This window comes from Atta colombica, unplaced genomic scaffold (assembly GCF_001594045.1).
Source record: "Atta colombica isolate Treedump-2 unplaced genomic scaffold, Acol1.0 scaffold34, whole genome shotgun sequence".
Taxonomy (NCBI): Eukaryota; Metazoa; Arthropoda; class Insecta; order Hymenoptera; family Formicidae; genus Atta; species Atta colombica.
In genome coordinates, this window is record NW_017259448.1 from 173,447 (window position 1) to 186,626 (window position 13,180).

Below are 13,180 nucleotides of genomic sequence, written 5' to 3' on the forward strand. Positions count from 1 at the left end.
ATATATTTTATATCATATTATTGAATTTTACTATACATAGGATGTAAAATTAAATTTTTTTTGTTTCATTCGATCTTGCAATCTAATCTGATTCCGCATTACCTGTGTCTCTGCCCATAATTGCAAAGCCATCAATTGTAGAGATTGAAATTGAGATTGCATTCACTACGATAAAATTTGAAATTCACATGTTACGTATGATTCTACGAAATTCTAAAAAGAGAAAAGTTTGGTATCACTTGAGTCAGAAACAGAATCTTTTCAAACATTAATCTAATCTTGATGAATATTAAACGCTACCAACGCTACGCTAGGATCATTTACGAATCTGTAAACGCTAACGCTACCAATACACTATCTCGGAAGGAGTAGCGTTGATAACGCGCAGTTGTGACGTAATACGCTATCACAGTGACGTCATAATCGTGTTTGTAGTGTAAAGTCACTAGATTAACAAAGTACTGTGATGAGAAAATTCATTAAATTAGTATTTGAAGCCAAAATAGTGCCGAAGTGCTAACCTAACCTAATCTGATTCTGTTAGGGTCTGAGCACAAGAAGTGTCGTAACACTTACTTAGATTTAAGTTGTAGACGCATAAGTTTTGGCATATGACGTACGATTTATTATCGTTTCTTGGAGACAAGGCTGTGGTCAAAGTCTCGCTACAAATGCTTTGAAGCATTTGATAGACCAATTAGACGAAAGAACTGATCAATTAAAAAACGCTTCAAAGCGTTCGCAGTATCGCGTTGACCCTAAGTGTTACGACAATTTTTGTAAACCCTAAGAAAGCGTGAGCGAATAGAAAGAAACAGAAAACGAGATGGTGATCAGCATTCTTGTTTAATCGCGCATGCGCTGTTAATTTTTATTGTTAAATAGAGATTTCAAGAGAGCATTTCCATTTATAGGGGCTTCTATTGCCTATTCTATATATAGGTGCGTTCGGGGAGACGCTATTAGCGCTATTTCTATTATTCTATCTTTGTTGTTTATTAGATGTAAAAGAAATATATAAAAATAAATATATAAATCGATGTTTGGTTTCATATAGTATGATTTATCATCTCCAGCCTTGAAAAGTGGATGATATCTTAAGAAAATTGCTATAATTTACATCCACTTTATCAGAGGGCAGTAGTGCGCGGCAGAATTTTGTTACAGATTTTCGGTCGTCATGTCTTTTCTTAAGGTTTCTTTCTGGTTTGATTTCCTTAGGTTTGTTCGCGTCGCACACTCCAACATGCCCAACACGCTCTAATACATTCGCGTCTGGGACAATGGCGACTAGAGGTTTGATTTCCTTAGGTTTGTCGCGTCCAACATGTATAATATGCTCCTACTCCATAGCTCTTACTCATTCCAATGCGATAAAGTAAGTAGGAGCTGTAGTAGGAGCATGTTGGAGCATGTTGGAAATTGCGAATACCTTAGATGTTCGTGTCGCATTAGAGCATACTCCAATTAAGAGCATGCCCTTCATCTCAGAAAATGGTACGATTGGGGCATGTTACGCCTACATGCGTAATGATTGAAAATGTTCTGTATTGAAAAAAGTATTTCAAATTTATTTTGTATAAAAACACATTTAATAAAAATTTGGTACAAATATAAAAATATAATATAACTTTTGTATAGAAAAATAGGCTCATGTAAATGCAATGTAATAAATTAAAATATCAAGATTTTTTAAAAAAATGAGCAAATGTAATTAACTAATAAAATTCGTTTTTTATTACATTCGTAAAACGCTATAAATTTCAAATGTTTCGACTTACAAAGTAACTTTATCAGTGATAATAAAAAAAACGTATTTATACATTTTAATTTATAACTTTTATATTTATTAAAAACGCATTTTTTAAATATAAAAAACGCTTTTCAAATAATCGAGGTAACACAAAATATGCGAAACAAAACGAGGCACACCCGTTCGAATGATCTCACGAATTAGATTAAGTGACATGCTCACTTGTCCTAAATCCGTTTGTGTCACTGAACATTGGAGCGCAACTGTGAATGCAACTGTTCCAATCACCATCTTATCTGTGATCCAAGTGCTCTCTGGAGAGCATGCGATGCGAAAACCTCTTATTAAGCTAGTCACACATACTTTCTAACAGTAATCGTAAATATAGATTTTCCACCAATCGTGTTGCTCGATTTGCTCGTCCGTAAAGCCCATTTTACAATAGTTGATTATCTTTCTCACATTCGACTATGATTAATTGATTTCTACGCCTACTCCTTAATCCACTACTGCTACTGCCCATTATAAAATGAGCTTAAGGGCTGCACATAAAATTTCTGTAATAATAGTAATCTTAAAATGTGAACTTAAGCCGATGGGACAATTAGGATACTGCTTTAGATCTACGTACTCTAATGGAAATAGAAATAGCAGTTAACTTATCCGTAAGGCGAGTTTCAATTTATCTTATTGTGAGGTTATGGATAAGTATTGTTATTTTCATTTTCATTAGATTACGTCTATCTCATCTAAAGCAGTATCCTGATTGATTGATCGGCTTAAGTTTATACTTTACGCATACTGTTACGGAATTTTGTCTGCGGCAGCCCTAAGGGCCATTCCACACTTGCATAATATCTATAAAGAAAATCATCTAATCGTAGTTTATGTTTCTTTATGACAAAAATGTGATTGGATAATTTAAACCGTAATAAAAATCGAATAACGCAATTGGTCGAAAATTTTAACGCATAACACGTAATGTATAAGAAAATAAACTAATTGAAGTCCTCCGTTTCTTTCCTTTTCATGAAATAAAGAATTCTGATTGGTTGAATTTCTTATGCTTTATTTGTTATGCAAGAGTCTGTGCTCCCACTAGCCTAGTTTCCACCGAGGATTTAATCCGGATCAGAATCAGAAGAACCAGCCAACTACAGTTGAGCATTTCCCTGTTGTTCGATTATAACAGGAGAATATTCGACTGTAGTTGGTTGATTCTGATCCGGATTAAATCCTCAATGGAAACTAGGTTAGTTCCGTAACATTGTTACGGAAAGTGTGTGTAACTAACTTAAAGCAGGGAGCACAGACTCTTGCATAATGCATGACACATGAAGCATAAGAAAATGAATCAATCAAAGTGCTTTATTTCCTTCTTTTCCGTGAAATAAAGGACTCTGATTGGTTGATTTTCTTATGGCTCATTTTACGAGTTATATAAGGGACTTCGCGCAATAAAAGGAAACAGAGAACAGAGAATAAGAATTTCAACTTAAAAATCATGTGGAATACACAGTTTCTGATAGGTCTTATTCCCTATTCCTTTTACTATCTGGAGCCTTCAAGTGTCTGTGCTCCCCGCTTTACTCAGTGGTCACACATTAGTTCGTCATTGTGACAGGAATGTTCAGTAGCGCTAAGATCGTCTTTTTCTCCTAAATCTATAATTTACATTTACATTATTTGTAGTTGTTTATGGTCATCAAGTATTTGGCGAGTTGAGCGAATGGTACATAATAAACGTGATATTTTAAAGATTAATGTTATATACACATTATTGAAACACTGAAACTCTAACCATGGCGGATGTTTTGGATATCGATAATGCTGAGGAGTTTGAAGTCGATGACGAAGGAGATCGTGAGTTTTGTTCATTATATTTTGCGAATATTGTAATCTCAATTTCGTACCAAGATTCGATTTCATTTCATATTTCATCATGTCTCCTACTAAGCCAAGAGAACACGGTGTTTTCCTATAGAGTTATTAAAAAATTTTATTAAAACTGAAGATGAGATAGCTCAACTGAATAATTATCAAATTTTGAAGTAGCGATTTTTTACGATTATTCAATGTTTAATATTAATGCAATTTTTTTTATCGAACTTGTTTGAAATTAGACAGAAAATGTGAAAAAAATAAGAATAGTACTCGGATCATAACAATGTGAATAATGTAAACAATTTTTTTGATTTGATGTTTCCAGAGGGTATCGCGCGTCTTAAGGAAAAAGCGAAGAAAAGAAAAGGTAGAGGCCATGGTGCAGAATTAGTATCTACGAGAGATGATGTTGGTCATTACGAATCCATGAATCTTATTGAGGAAGATGACAATGAGCCTGGTCCTCAGAGATGTAATAACATCTTTGTCATAGCTTTGTTAATTTAGTTTGAATTACAGAATTTATTTTTTATTTTTATTTGTAAGACTAGAATAATTAATATCTTTATATATTTTTAGCTGTAGAGGGATGGATCTTATTCATAAATTCAGTACATGAAGAGGCACAGGAGGATGATATTCAGGATAAATTCTCTGAGTTTGGCCAAATTAAGAACTTGCATTTGAATCTGGACAGAAGAACGGGATTTCTGAAAGGTTATGCGTTGGTAGAATATGAAACTTTTAAGGAAGCACAAGCTGCAAAGGAGGCTCTAAATGGTACAGAAATCTTAGGTCAAGCTATCTCTGTCGATTGGTGCTTCGTAAAAGGACCAAAAAAGTAAATATTATTATATAAATACAATTAGTGATATTTGGATTTATATCAATATTTATATTCTACATTTTTCTATTTTTATAGAATCAGGAAAAGAAGTCACAGAAGGCGATGAGAATTATAGATTAATGACTACTATCATATCTTCTATCGTATTATTTCAAATTATTTTATATTTGATAAGCATTTTTAAAAATGCTCGAAATATTTTCTTCATTAAAATTTTTGCTCTTTTGTCCTATATATCTATTCATAATCTACTCAGATATGAAGAACTTTGTATGTTCGTTAGTAAATAGAATCATGAATATCATCCAGATATAGCCTCTTGTATAAATAAGAACATTAATATTTTATGTGAATATCTCAGTTCGTTTTCTTTCATATACCTTTTATAATCTAGTAATAATTTTTGGTTTCACATTTATTACTATGCTTTGTACCAGTTTGCGTAAAATAAATGTTATTAAAATCTTATTTTTGTAGTGATAGAACTTATATATAACTTCGAGTACATGTAATATTTAATAAAAGTTCCTATATCAAATTTCATTTTTAAATTCATTGTGAAAGAATATTTTAATAGTACGAGAATAGAAGACAAGAAGAATTTGTGGCAAAAACAAACATAACATTTTTTTTAATTGTGTTAATACATGCAACTTTGAAAAGTATTCATTGAGTCATTGTTTTTTGTATATCTTATACTAGTCGAAAAACAAGAAATGAAGATTAGAGATGTTCCTATATTTATTATACAAAAAATATATCTTAAATAAATGACGCGACATAGCATATTAAGCATAATAATTCAGGTTTGCTTTCTTTTTCGCTTGGACTTCATTAATAGCTTCCATCAAATCTTCATGAGTGACTTCTGTTGCATTGCGCCGTAATGCTATCATACCCTGAGAAACACAGTATGTTCTTATTATTATTCTAACAAATTATATATGTATATAATAAAATCGAGTAGGATATTAACTGAATGAGCAATATATTAATTCTTGAGTAATATGATATTTAGAGTTAAAATAACATATTAATGAAACATAAATAGAAGAGAAATAATTTTATATTTAACATTGAAGAGAATTGATGCTTGTTATTATTGATTTATTTCGAATTTAAATACTTACCGCTTCTACACAGACAGCTTTACATTGTGCTCCATTAAAATCATCCGTGGATCTGGATAATTCTTCGAAATTCACATCAGGCGACATATTCATTTTACGCGAATGAATTTGCATAATGCGTGCTCTGGCCTCCTCGTTGGGATGTGGAAACTCGATTTTTCTGTCTAAACGGCCGGATCGCAACAAGGCTGGATCCAAGATATCGACTCTGTTTGTGGCAGCAATTACTTTGATATCAGCGGTCGAACTGAAGCCATCCAATTGATTTAATAACTCCAACATCGTACGTTGTACTTCTCTATCTCCCGCCTTTTCCGAGTCAAAACGTTTTGTGCCGATAGCATCTAGTTCATCAATGAATATTATCGCTGGAGCTTTTTCTTTGGCCAACGAAAATGCATCTCTGACCAATTTAGCACCATCACCAATAAACATTTGTACCAATTGTGGACCAGCCAATTTTAGGAAGGTAGATTTTGTTTGGGCAGCACAGGCTCTAGCTAATAGAGTTTTTCCAGTTCCAGGTGGACCATAAAGTAGAACACCCTTGGGGGGTTGTATTCCTAGATTCTCGAACTTCTCCTTGTGCGTCATAGGCAACACAACAGCCTCAATGAGTTCCTGAATTTGTTTGTCTAATCCACCGATGTCAGAGTATTGCTCTGTAGGTCTCTCATCTACTTCCATAGCTTTGACTCTGGCATCATATTCGGCTGGCAGAGTTTCTAGTACAAGATAACTGTCTTTATTGACACCTACCAAGTCACCTGGTTTCAGAGATTCAGCGTCGACCAGACCGATCACAGGCAGGAAATATGTTTGACGGGTTGATGTCTTTATAACTGCACATTTGCCTTTTCTTTGTGCATCTAAATCAACTACTGCTCCATCTTCTTCTCCCATATCTTGTGGGTCAACATCTAATAGCTCGATGACATTGGATACCAAGTATGGAAGAGTTTTGTTCACTTTAATCTTTTCAGTATTCTCCTTAATCTTATCATTCTGCGCCTGAAGCTCATGTGAAATTCGCATCACCTCACTCTTCATTATCTTGATTTCATTATCCAACAGTCGCGTACGCGACACAATTTCATCTGTAGACATTCGTAGGACGTCCTCTCCTAATGTTTCCTATGAAAGATACAGCATATATAATCCTTCTTTTTGTAAAGAGTAAAATTCTTCTTTAAAAAAAAATTTAAATCATTTTTTTTAATTGAGAAAGTAAATATAACTTTTTGTTGATCAAAATGAATAAAAAAATTCAAGTATTATTTTTATTCTTTATAGTTCAGAAAAAATTACAGATAAAACGAAATAAAATAACTTCTTTTAATTATTTCTTCTTATAGTCTGTTTCGTGAAGTGAAAAATGTTAAGTATTCATTATAAATCTGCAATAAATTTTTAGATTTATTTACACTGAAAAATAGATTAACTGAAGTGCTTAACGACAGCTAAATAATTAATATAAATTCCAATAATTTTACAGGAAAAATGTATAAATATAAACACTTGATTCACAGGTATTTGTATTTTATAAAACATCCTTTTTATATTATTTGCATTTAAGTAAAATAAGTTTCCTAACTATGCACAGAAAAAAATGAACTGATTGTAAGAGAGTTAAAAGAGACAACTAGAGAAAAAAAAGTAAAAGGAAGTAGAAAAAATAAAAGTGATATAACTCATTTTGATATAAATCAATTGATATAAATCAATCAATGTTGACTGTTGTATTGCTCGCAAAATATAATAGGATATAGGTATATATACGCTTAGATATGCTTGTCATTCATGCCATAACCTGCAAAATGCAGAATCGTGTACCTCTCCATCCTCCCAGATAGATTTATCCTCGAGTGTGGCCATTTGAAAGCTGTGAGAAACGCGCTGACTATCTCCGACTTTTTCTAACTAACTATAGTTACACGCAAAAAATTTTTTAAAAATCAGTTCTGAGCAGTCCTACGCTTCTTAGACAGTTCAGAACAGAAAATCTGCTATTCGCAACAATCGCGACTGTGACAGCCAGACATGCACTCACGCATGCGTACAGTCTAAACTAGTATGCGCCAGTAGAGTATCTAATCCATTCATGAACTGGCGTCCTTAGTCGCCCCAAAGAGAAATAGAATTATAAATATATAGAAATTAAACATATTTCTTATTATGGGATATCAATTTCTTAACACTATTTAAATTATCTGTATGAGAAACTAATTGGGCATGTCTTGATAAATTATATCGACAATATTTAAGCGAAATATTATAAATTTTTATTCAAGCTTTATTGTTATTCTCTGTCAACCAATCTTTAAAGATATTTTCATCTTCTAAATTTTCGGATATCTTTTTTTGTGGACTTTTTTCTGAAATTGCGATCATTTTCTGACCTAAAATACTTTACTTCATTTCTATTTTCTTTTTGGAATTCCTCGTAACTCCTGTTTTCCGGTTTGGCTTGCAGACTTCGCGGTCCACAGTACCACATCGTTACTTTAACCTAACCTAATGGCTACAGCACTGCGCGTTAAGCTGTGAACAACACGCATGCGCGAATGCGGGGCATCAGGCGCGACGGTAGTCGTGTCAATCGTGATCATATACCGACCTATCAAGAATCAGTTTAAAATAATATGGAGCAATCTCGGAAGATGGCCATACTTGTCACGTTTCAATTACTCTTTCGGTTAAATGTTTATTTTTTTTCTTTTGATTTTACGTACATATTCTCATTTCCCTTGAGATGTAGTGTATCTTAAGATAAAGACAATTTAAAATTCATGAAAGTTTAAGACATCTTTTGGATGTCTTTCAAATATGTTCTCTAGGTACATATTAATTAAACAACAAAAAAAAAGATTATTATCTATCTATGTTAACAAAATAGTATCTGTAGGTTGATAACTCAATCGTCGATTAAATTAATCAAAGTTTACAAGCCTGAACACTTAAATATATTAATCTAAATTAATGGACGATTTCAGAAACTATTTGTTATTTTTATTGAATATATTTATTGAATATTAATATACTTTTTAAGTAACATTATCAAATAATCAAAGATTTAATTCTTTCCCTTCTTCTTTCTTTTTTTTTTATATATTTCTTTTTTAAATTTTATGTTTTACAATAATTAATAATATATACATGATTTTTTAAAGATAATTGTAATTATTATGAAAATTATTTCTGCAAAAAAAATTATTAAAAATAATTTAATATTTGACAAATTTGATTTTCATGTATCAATTATCAAGGCACAAGTATACAAGGTTATGTCATTAAAATACGGTACTACCCATCTTGAGTAGATAGAGTCGAAAAGTTCTTATTTCGATTTTCGCAATGGTTAATGAGATATTAATTACTAAAAATTGCTAAATATTAGTTTTTAATAATTTTTTACTTAAATACTATTAACTTTACAGAAAAACAGCAAGCATTATAAAAATAATTTATTTTCTTCTTGTAAAATTCTGAAAATTTTTTCAGAATTTTTTAATACTGTATTTTCTCATGGTAATAAAAATAAGAAAATGCAGTATTAAAAAATTGATAAAAAATTCTGAAAAAATTCTTAAAATTCTATGAGAAAAAAATAAATGATTTTTTCCTTTTGCAATTTTTCTGTAAAGATAGTATTTCAGTAAAAAAATTATTGAAAACAATTTAGCAATTTTTTTAGTAATTAATATCTCGTTAATCATTGCGAAAATCTCAAAATGGTACAGGACTTTTCGACTTCAATTTAGTCCATTCTATCTGCTCAGCATGGTGCCGTATTTTAATGACACCTTATATATACATAATCTTTTTATATGTGTGAAAATTGAGTGTTCCAATTTTAATTAAAGGTGTTACTTTTTTATATGCAGAATTTTTATTTTTGTATATAAATTGCTGCAAAATTTCGTAACAAATATATTCTGTATATAATTTTGAGCTAAAAAAATCCGCAGAACTTTTTCTCCAATCCAATATATCATGATAAAGAAATATCAAAAAAATGCGAATTTATAAGTACAACTATTAGAAAATCTCATGTTATCATCATGTAATTTTTATATAATAAAATATACGATTATTAAAAAATAATTGTAATGATAAATTAGGAGAATTGAACGTTTATCTTTAAACTTTACTTTATATTCGTTCATTGTAAGTGTGAATTTGCACATAATATGGAATGAAGAAAAATGGAGACATTAATACGATGAGATGCATCGGTAAGTTGAGGTAATAATGACTTGAGATGGGCACGTATGGAATCTGCAATACAGTCACGCGCAAAGACGCGCCATTTATACTTTCACTGAGTTCAGCATATGAGGGCTGTATTGTTTGTACGTTTTCCAAGGTATATTGCGGCTTACATCTCTGGGGGGTGCACCCACAGTTTCAGGCTAATCGGGAAGTAACGAGTTTGCAACGGATAGCTGCAGCTTTCATTAAACTCTATTAACGCTAATTAGAGAATAACTGAAGGCTAATTACAGAATAATTGTGGCATATAAATAAACATCTACACGAGCGAGGATAGTTAATAAGTGAGTTAATTTGTAGACCGATGTATACCGCATTGTGGTTTGAACACCGAATCTTACTTTAGGGACGAGTCGTAATTTGTCTCAGTACAATAATTTTTAATCACGATTGAGCTTTATGAAATGCAAAATAGCATTGTAATGAGCTGTTAAATATGCGTGATATTTCGCAGAACAGATAATGCAATTGACGTATCGTCCAAGTAATTTTGTATTCTTCATAAATATTTACGTTTTATAATTTACTCTATAACCTAATAAATCTATAATTTTAATAAATCTATAATTTAGAAACTTATAATTTAGTATAGATATATGTGTGTTACTGTATTATAGTAAAAATAAAAAAAAAACATGAAACAGCTTCAATGTAGACCAGATCATAAAGCATAATATATTAGTTATTAAAAATATGGTAATTTAATTTGGTCCAGTCGGAATAACTTTGGCTAATTTAAAAAATGTTTAAATAAAGTCTCGCGTCCGGACGAACATCAGACATAATACATTTCAAAAACATTTATTTTTAAAATAATCTACGTCCTGATTTTGACATGCAGTTTGGGCATTATCAAAATTTGGATGACAATTATTCTGATTTTCGGCTAAAGTTATTCTATCTTTGGTATATTTGTACTTTATTAATTGATATCAAAAAGAATCGTGTTTTGACACAGAAAGTTCGGTGCTCGATAAATCGACGGTATTCCAATTCTTTTTACCAGACGCTAACTACCGCATTTTGTTAAACACAATCCCGAATCGCATAAAATATCAAATTTCACCGCGACTATGAAGTCCGGGGTCCTAAGAGAAGTGCCCAGAAATTTTGCAATTTTTATCGTGGACATGCAATATCGAGGGGATATATTATCGAATTTCCATATCGACATGCTGCCGTTGAAGGGCTGAACGTGCCGAGCTGAACGTTTTATAACCGACCGTAACTTAAAACTGTGCATTATCAACCTTACGAGACACTTGGTCATCTCCGAGAGAGTCCGTAACATGTATAGTAATCCTTCGATAAAGCGCAACGAAAGCACAGTCCCAAATGTGTTCGCAAACAATGGAGAGAGGCACTAAATTTTATGTCAGGGGCATGGCTCTCGTTTCGCCTCGCATCATGATCCTTCTCTATGAACGAATGAAAAGTGTTTTCTGAGTTTTTAATAATTCACTGTTGTTTTAGGATTATTGATAATTTATAATAATGTCTCAATTTTCATCAGCTCATTTAATATAAATCAATATAAAGTTGAAAAAATTAACGGAATATTTATTATCTTTCTTTCTAGATTTTTAGAAAATTTATACATGTGTTATAAAACTAAGAACATAACTTTTTACGTGTGTTTGATGACGGATTTAAATTTGTTATTCCTTTCAATTTTTCTTTTAATTTTAAAATGCATTAATTTTATGTATACATATAAACATTGGGAAAATGAATGTAAAAGATAGAGGTTTGTAACGCAAAAGGTAAACCGCTGACTAAAATTGTGTACATCAATGGATACTAACACTCAATAATATCCAAGTAATACTCAATTTTTTATGCCCACTAATGCTCTACAATGCTCAGTAATGATAAACTCATATTGCTTATTATATAATATACAATTCTCTTAAGTAATGCCTCAAATCTATACACCGCAAACATCTTTAGGATTTACTCCCATTGTTATAATATTTTTTTAACTTGCAGCACTTATGTTAATAATCAATTATTTATCTTTATTTTTAGGAATAAATATATAATAAATAAAATAATTGTAGGCCGAGATTATTTTGTTGAAGGCTAGGTAACTTGACACATTTTTTTTTATTCATTTGAAGATTGTGAAAATATAATGAAAATATAACTATCGAATAAAAAGACAATAATAATTAAATATCTTATACTTACTGACTACAAATTATTCGTAATTAATAATTAATAATTCATTTCAAATTAGTTTAGTTATAAATTTCACTTATAATAACTAACTGTTAAAGTTAGAAAAATTATTGACATCGTCTGAAGAATATAAAGGACATATTAATATAGTAATAGAATATTGTTATCAACAAACTTTTCGACATAGTGACATTTATTCAAGTAACAAAATTGATAAGTTAGACATAATTATAAAGCGCAATCAAATTTCGCACGTTAACGAATATTGCGAGTTTTCCAAGTTTAATAAGTTACATGTTTCCCAACACAATGTAAGATGATTCATTTTCGATACAACTGACATGTGCAAAACGAAAGATATCAAAGATACGTATCCCTGTTCTATTATTTCGTGATAAATGCTAATACGTATCGTATAATTAATGTTTCTGCTGGTTCTCATAAATTTCGTATAATTCTTTGATGCTATTATTCCACGATAAAGAATCGTTCCAATTAGTTCATAATTAGTTTGCTCCCTCGCTAAAACGACCAAACTGAAACTGACCACGCTGAAACTCGACTTTAACTTTTATCTTGTTAAGATGAAAAAATTGCAACAGAATTTTTATATAAAAAGAATTAAGCGACGGTTTTAATCAATATAAAATAAATTTTTGGCAGCTTATCGTTATTTATATGAAAATTGTACGATTATTGTGTTAGATAATCGTTATTCTACATTATTTTGGTATTGGTAGGTTTTTTATTTCCCGATTTCTCGATATAGGCACATTGAAGTTGCAGTTACACGCGAGATACATGTAACTGCATCTCATTGAAATGCTAAATAGCAACCACGTAAATGCGCGCTAATTAAGCACGAATATTATTCTGTACGAATGTTGTTCGATAAATCTGATATTCACGTTGTGTTTTTCATTATTTCGCTTGACGGATTAATTACTGACAGCTCATTGAATGTCCGATAATGCAAAAAATCTTATGGAATATTTTTTTATACATTCACTGTTGCAATATCGTATATAAGAATTGATGATATATTAATTTATTAATACAATGAATGATAATCAATGTTATCGCATAATAATTAATTGCATAATAATTAACCAT

At 31.0% G+C, this 13,180-nt stretch overlaps 2 protein-coding genes across 3 annotated transcripts; one reads left to right on the forward strand and one right to left on the reverse strand.

Annotated features, from left to right (window-relative positions):
• The first annotated feature begins 3,450 nt into the window (after window positions 1-3,450).
• On the forward strand, window positions 3,451-4,837 carry LOC108690637 (RNA-binding protein 8A). Its single transcript, XM_018198028.1, has 4 exons — window positions 3,451-3,616; window positions 3,963-4,109; window positions 4,217-4,478; window positions 4,560-4,837. The coding sequence occupies exons 1-4, from the start codon at window positions 3,556-3,558 to the stop codon at window positions 4,588-4,590; spliced, it is 501 nt and encodes a 166-aa protein (XP_018053517.1). The 5' UTR covers window positions 3,451-3,555; the 3' UTR covers window positions 4,591-4,837.
• A 272-nt stretch (window positions 4,838-5,109) lies between these two features.
• Window positions 5,110-7,649, reverse strand: LOC108690636 (26S protease regulatory subunit 6A-B). 2 transcript variants are annotated; one of them, XM_018198025.1, is made up of 3 exons: window positions 7,448-7,649; window positions 5,615-6,748; window positions 5,110-5,383 (listed from the first exon to the last, which is right to left on the reverse strand). In XM_018198025.1, exons 1-3 carry the CDS (start codon window positions 7,487-7,489, stop codon window positions 5,273-5,275), a joined length of 1,287 nt encoding a protein of 428 aa, XP_018053514.1. In that variant the 5' UTR covers window positions 7,490-7,649; the 3' UTR covers window positions 5,110-5,272. The 2 variants fall into 2 exon arrangements, with proteins under 2 accessions (XP_018053514.1, XP_018053516.1); XM_018198027.1 differs by having other exon boundaries at window positions 7,425-7,501.
• Window positions 7,650-13,180: the final 5,531 nt, after the last annotated feature.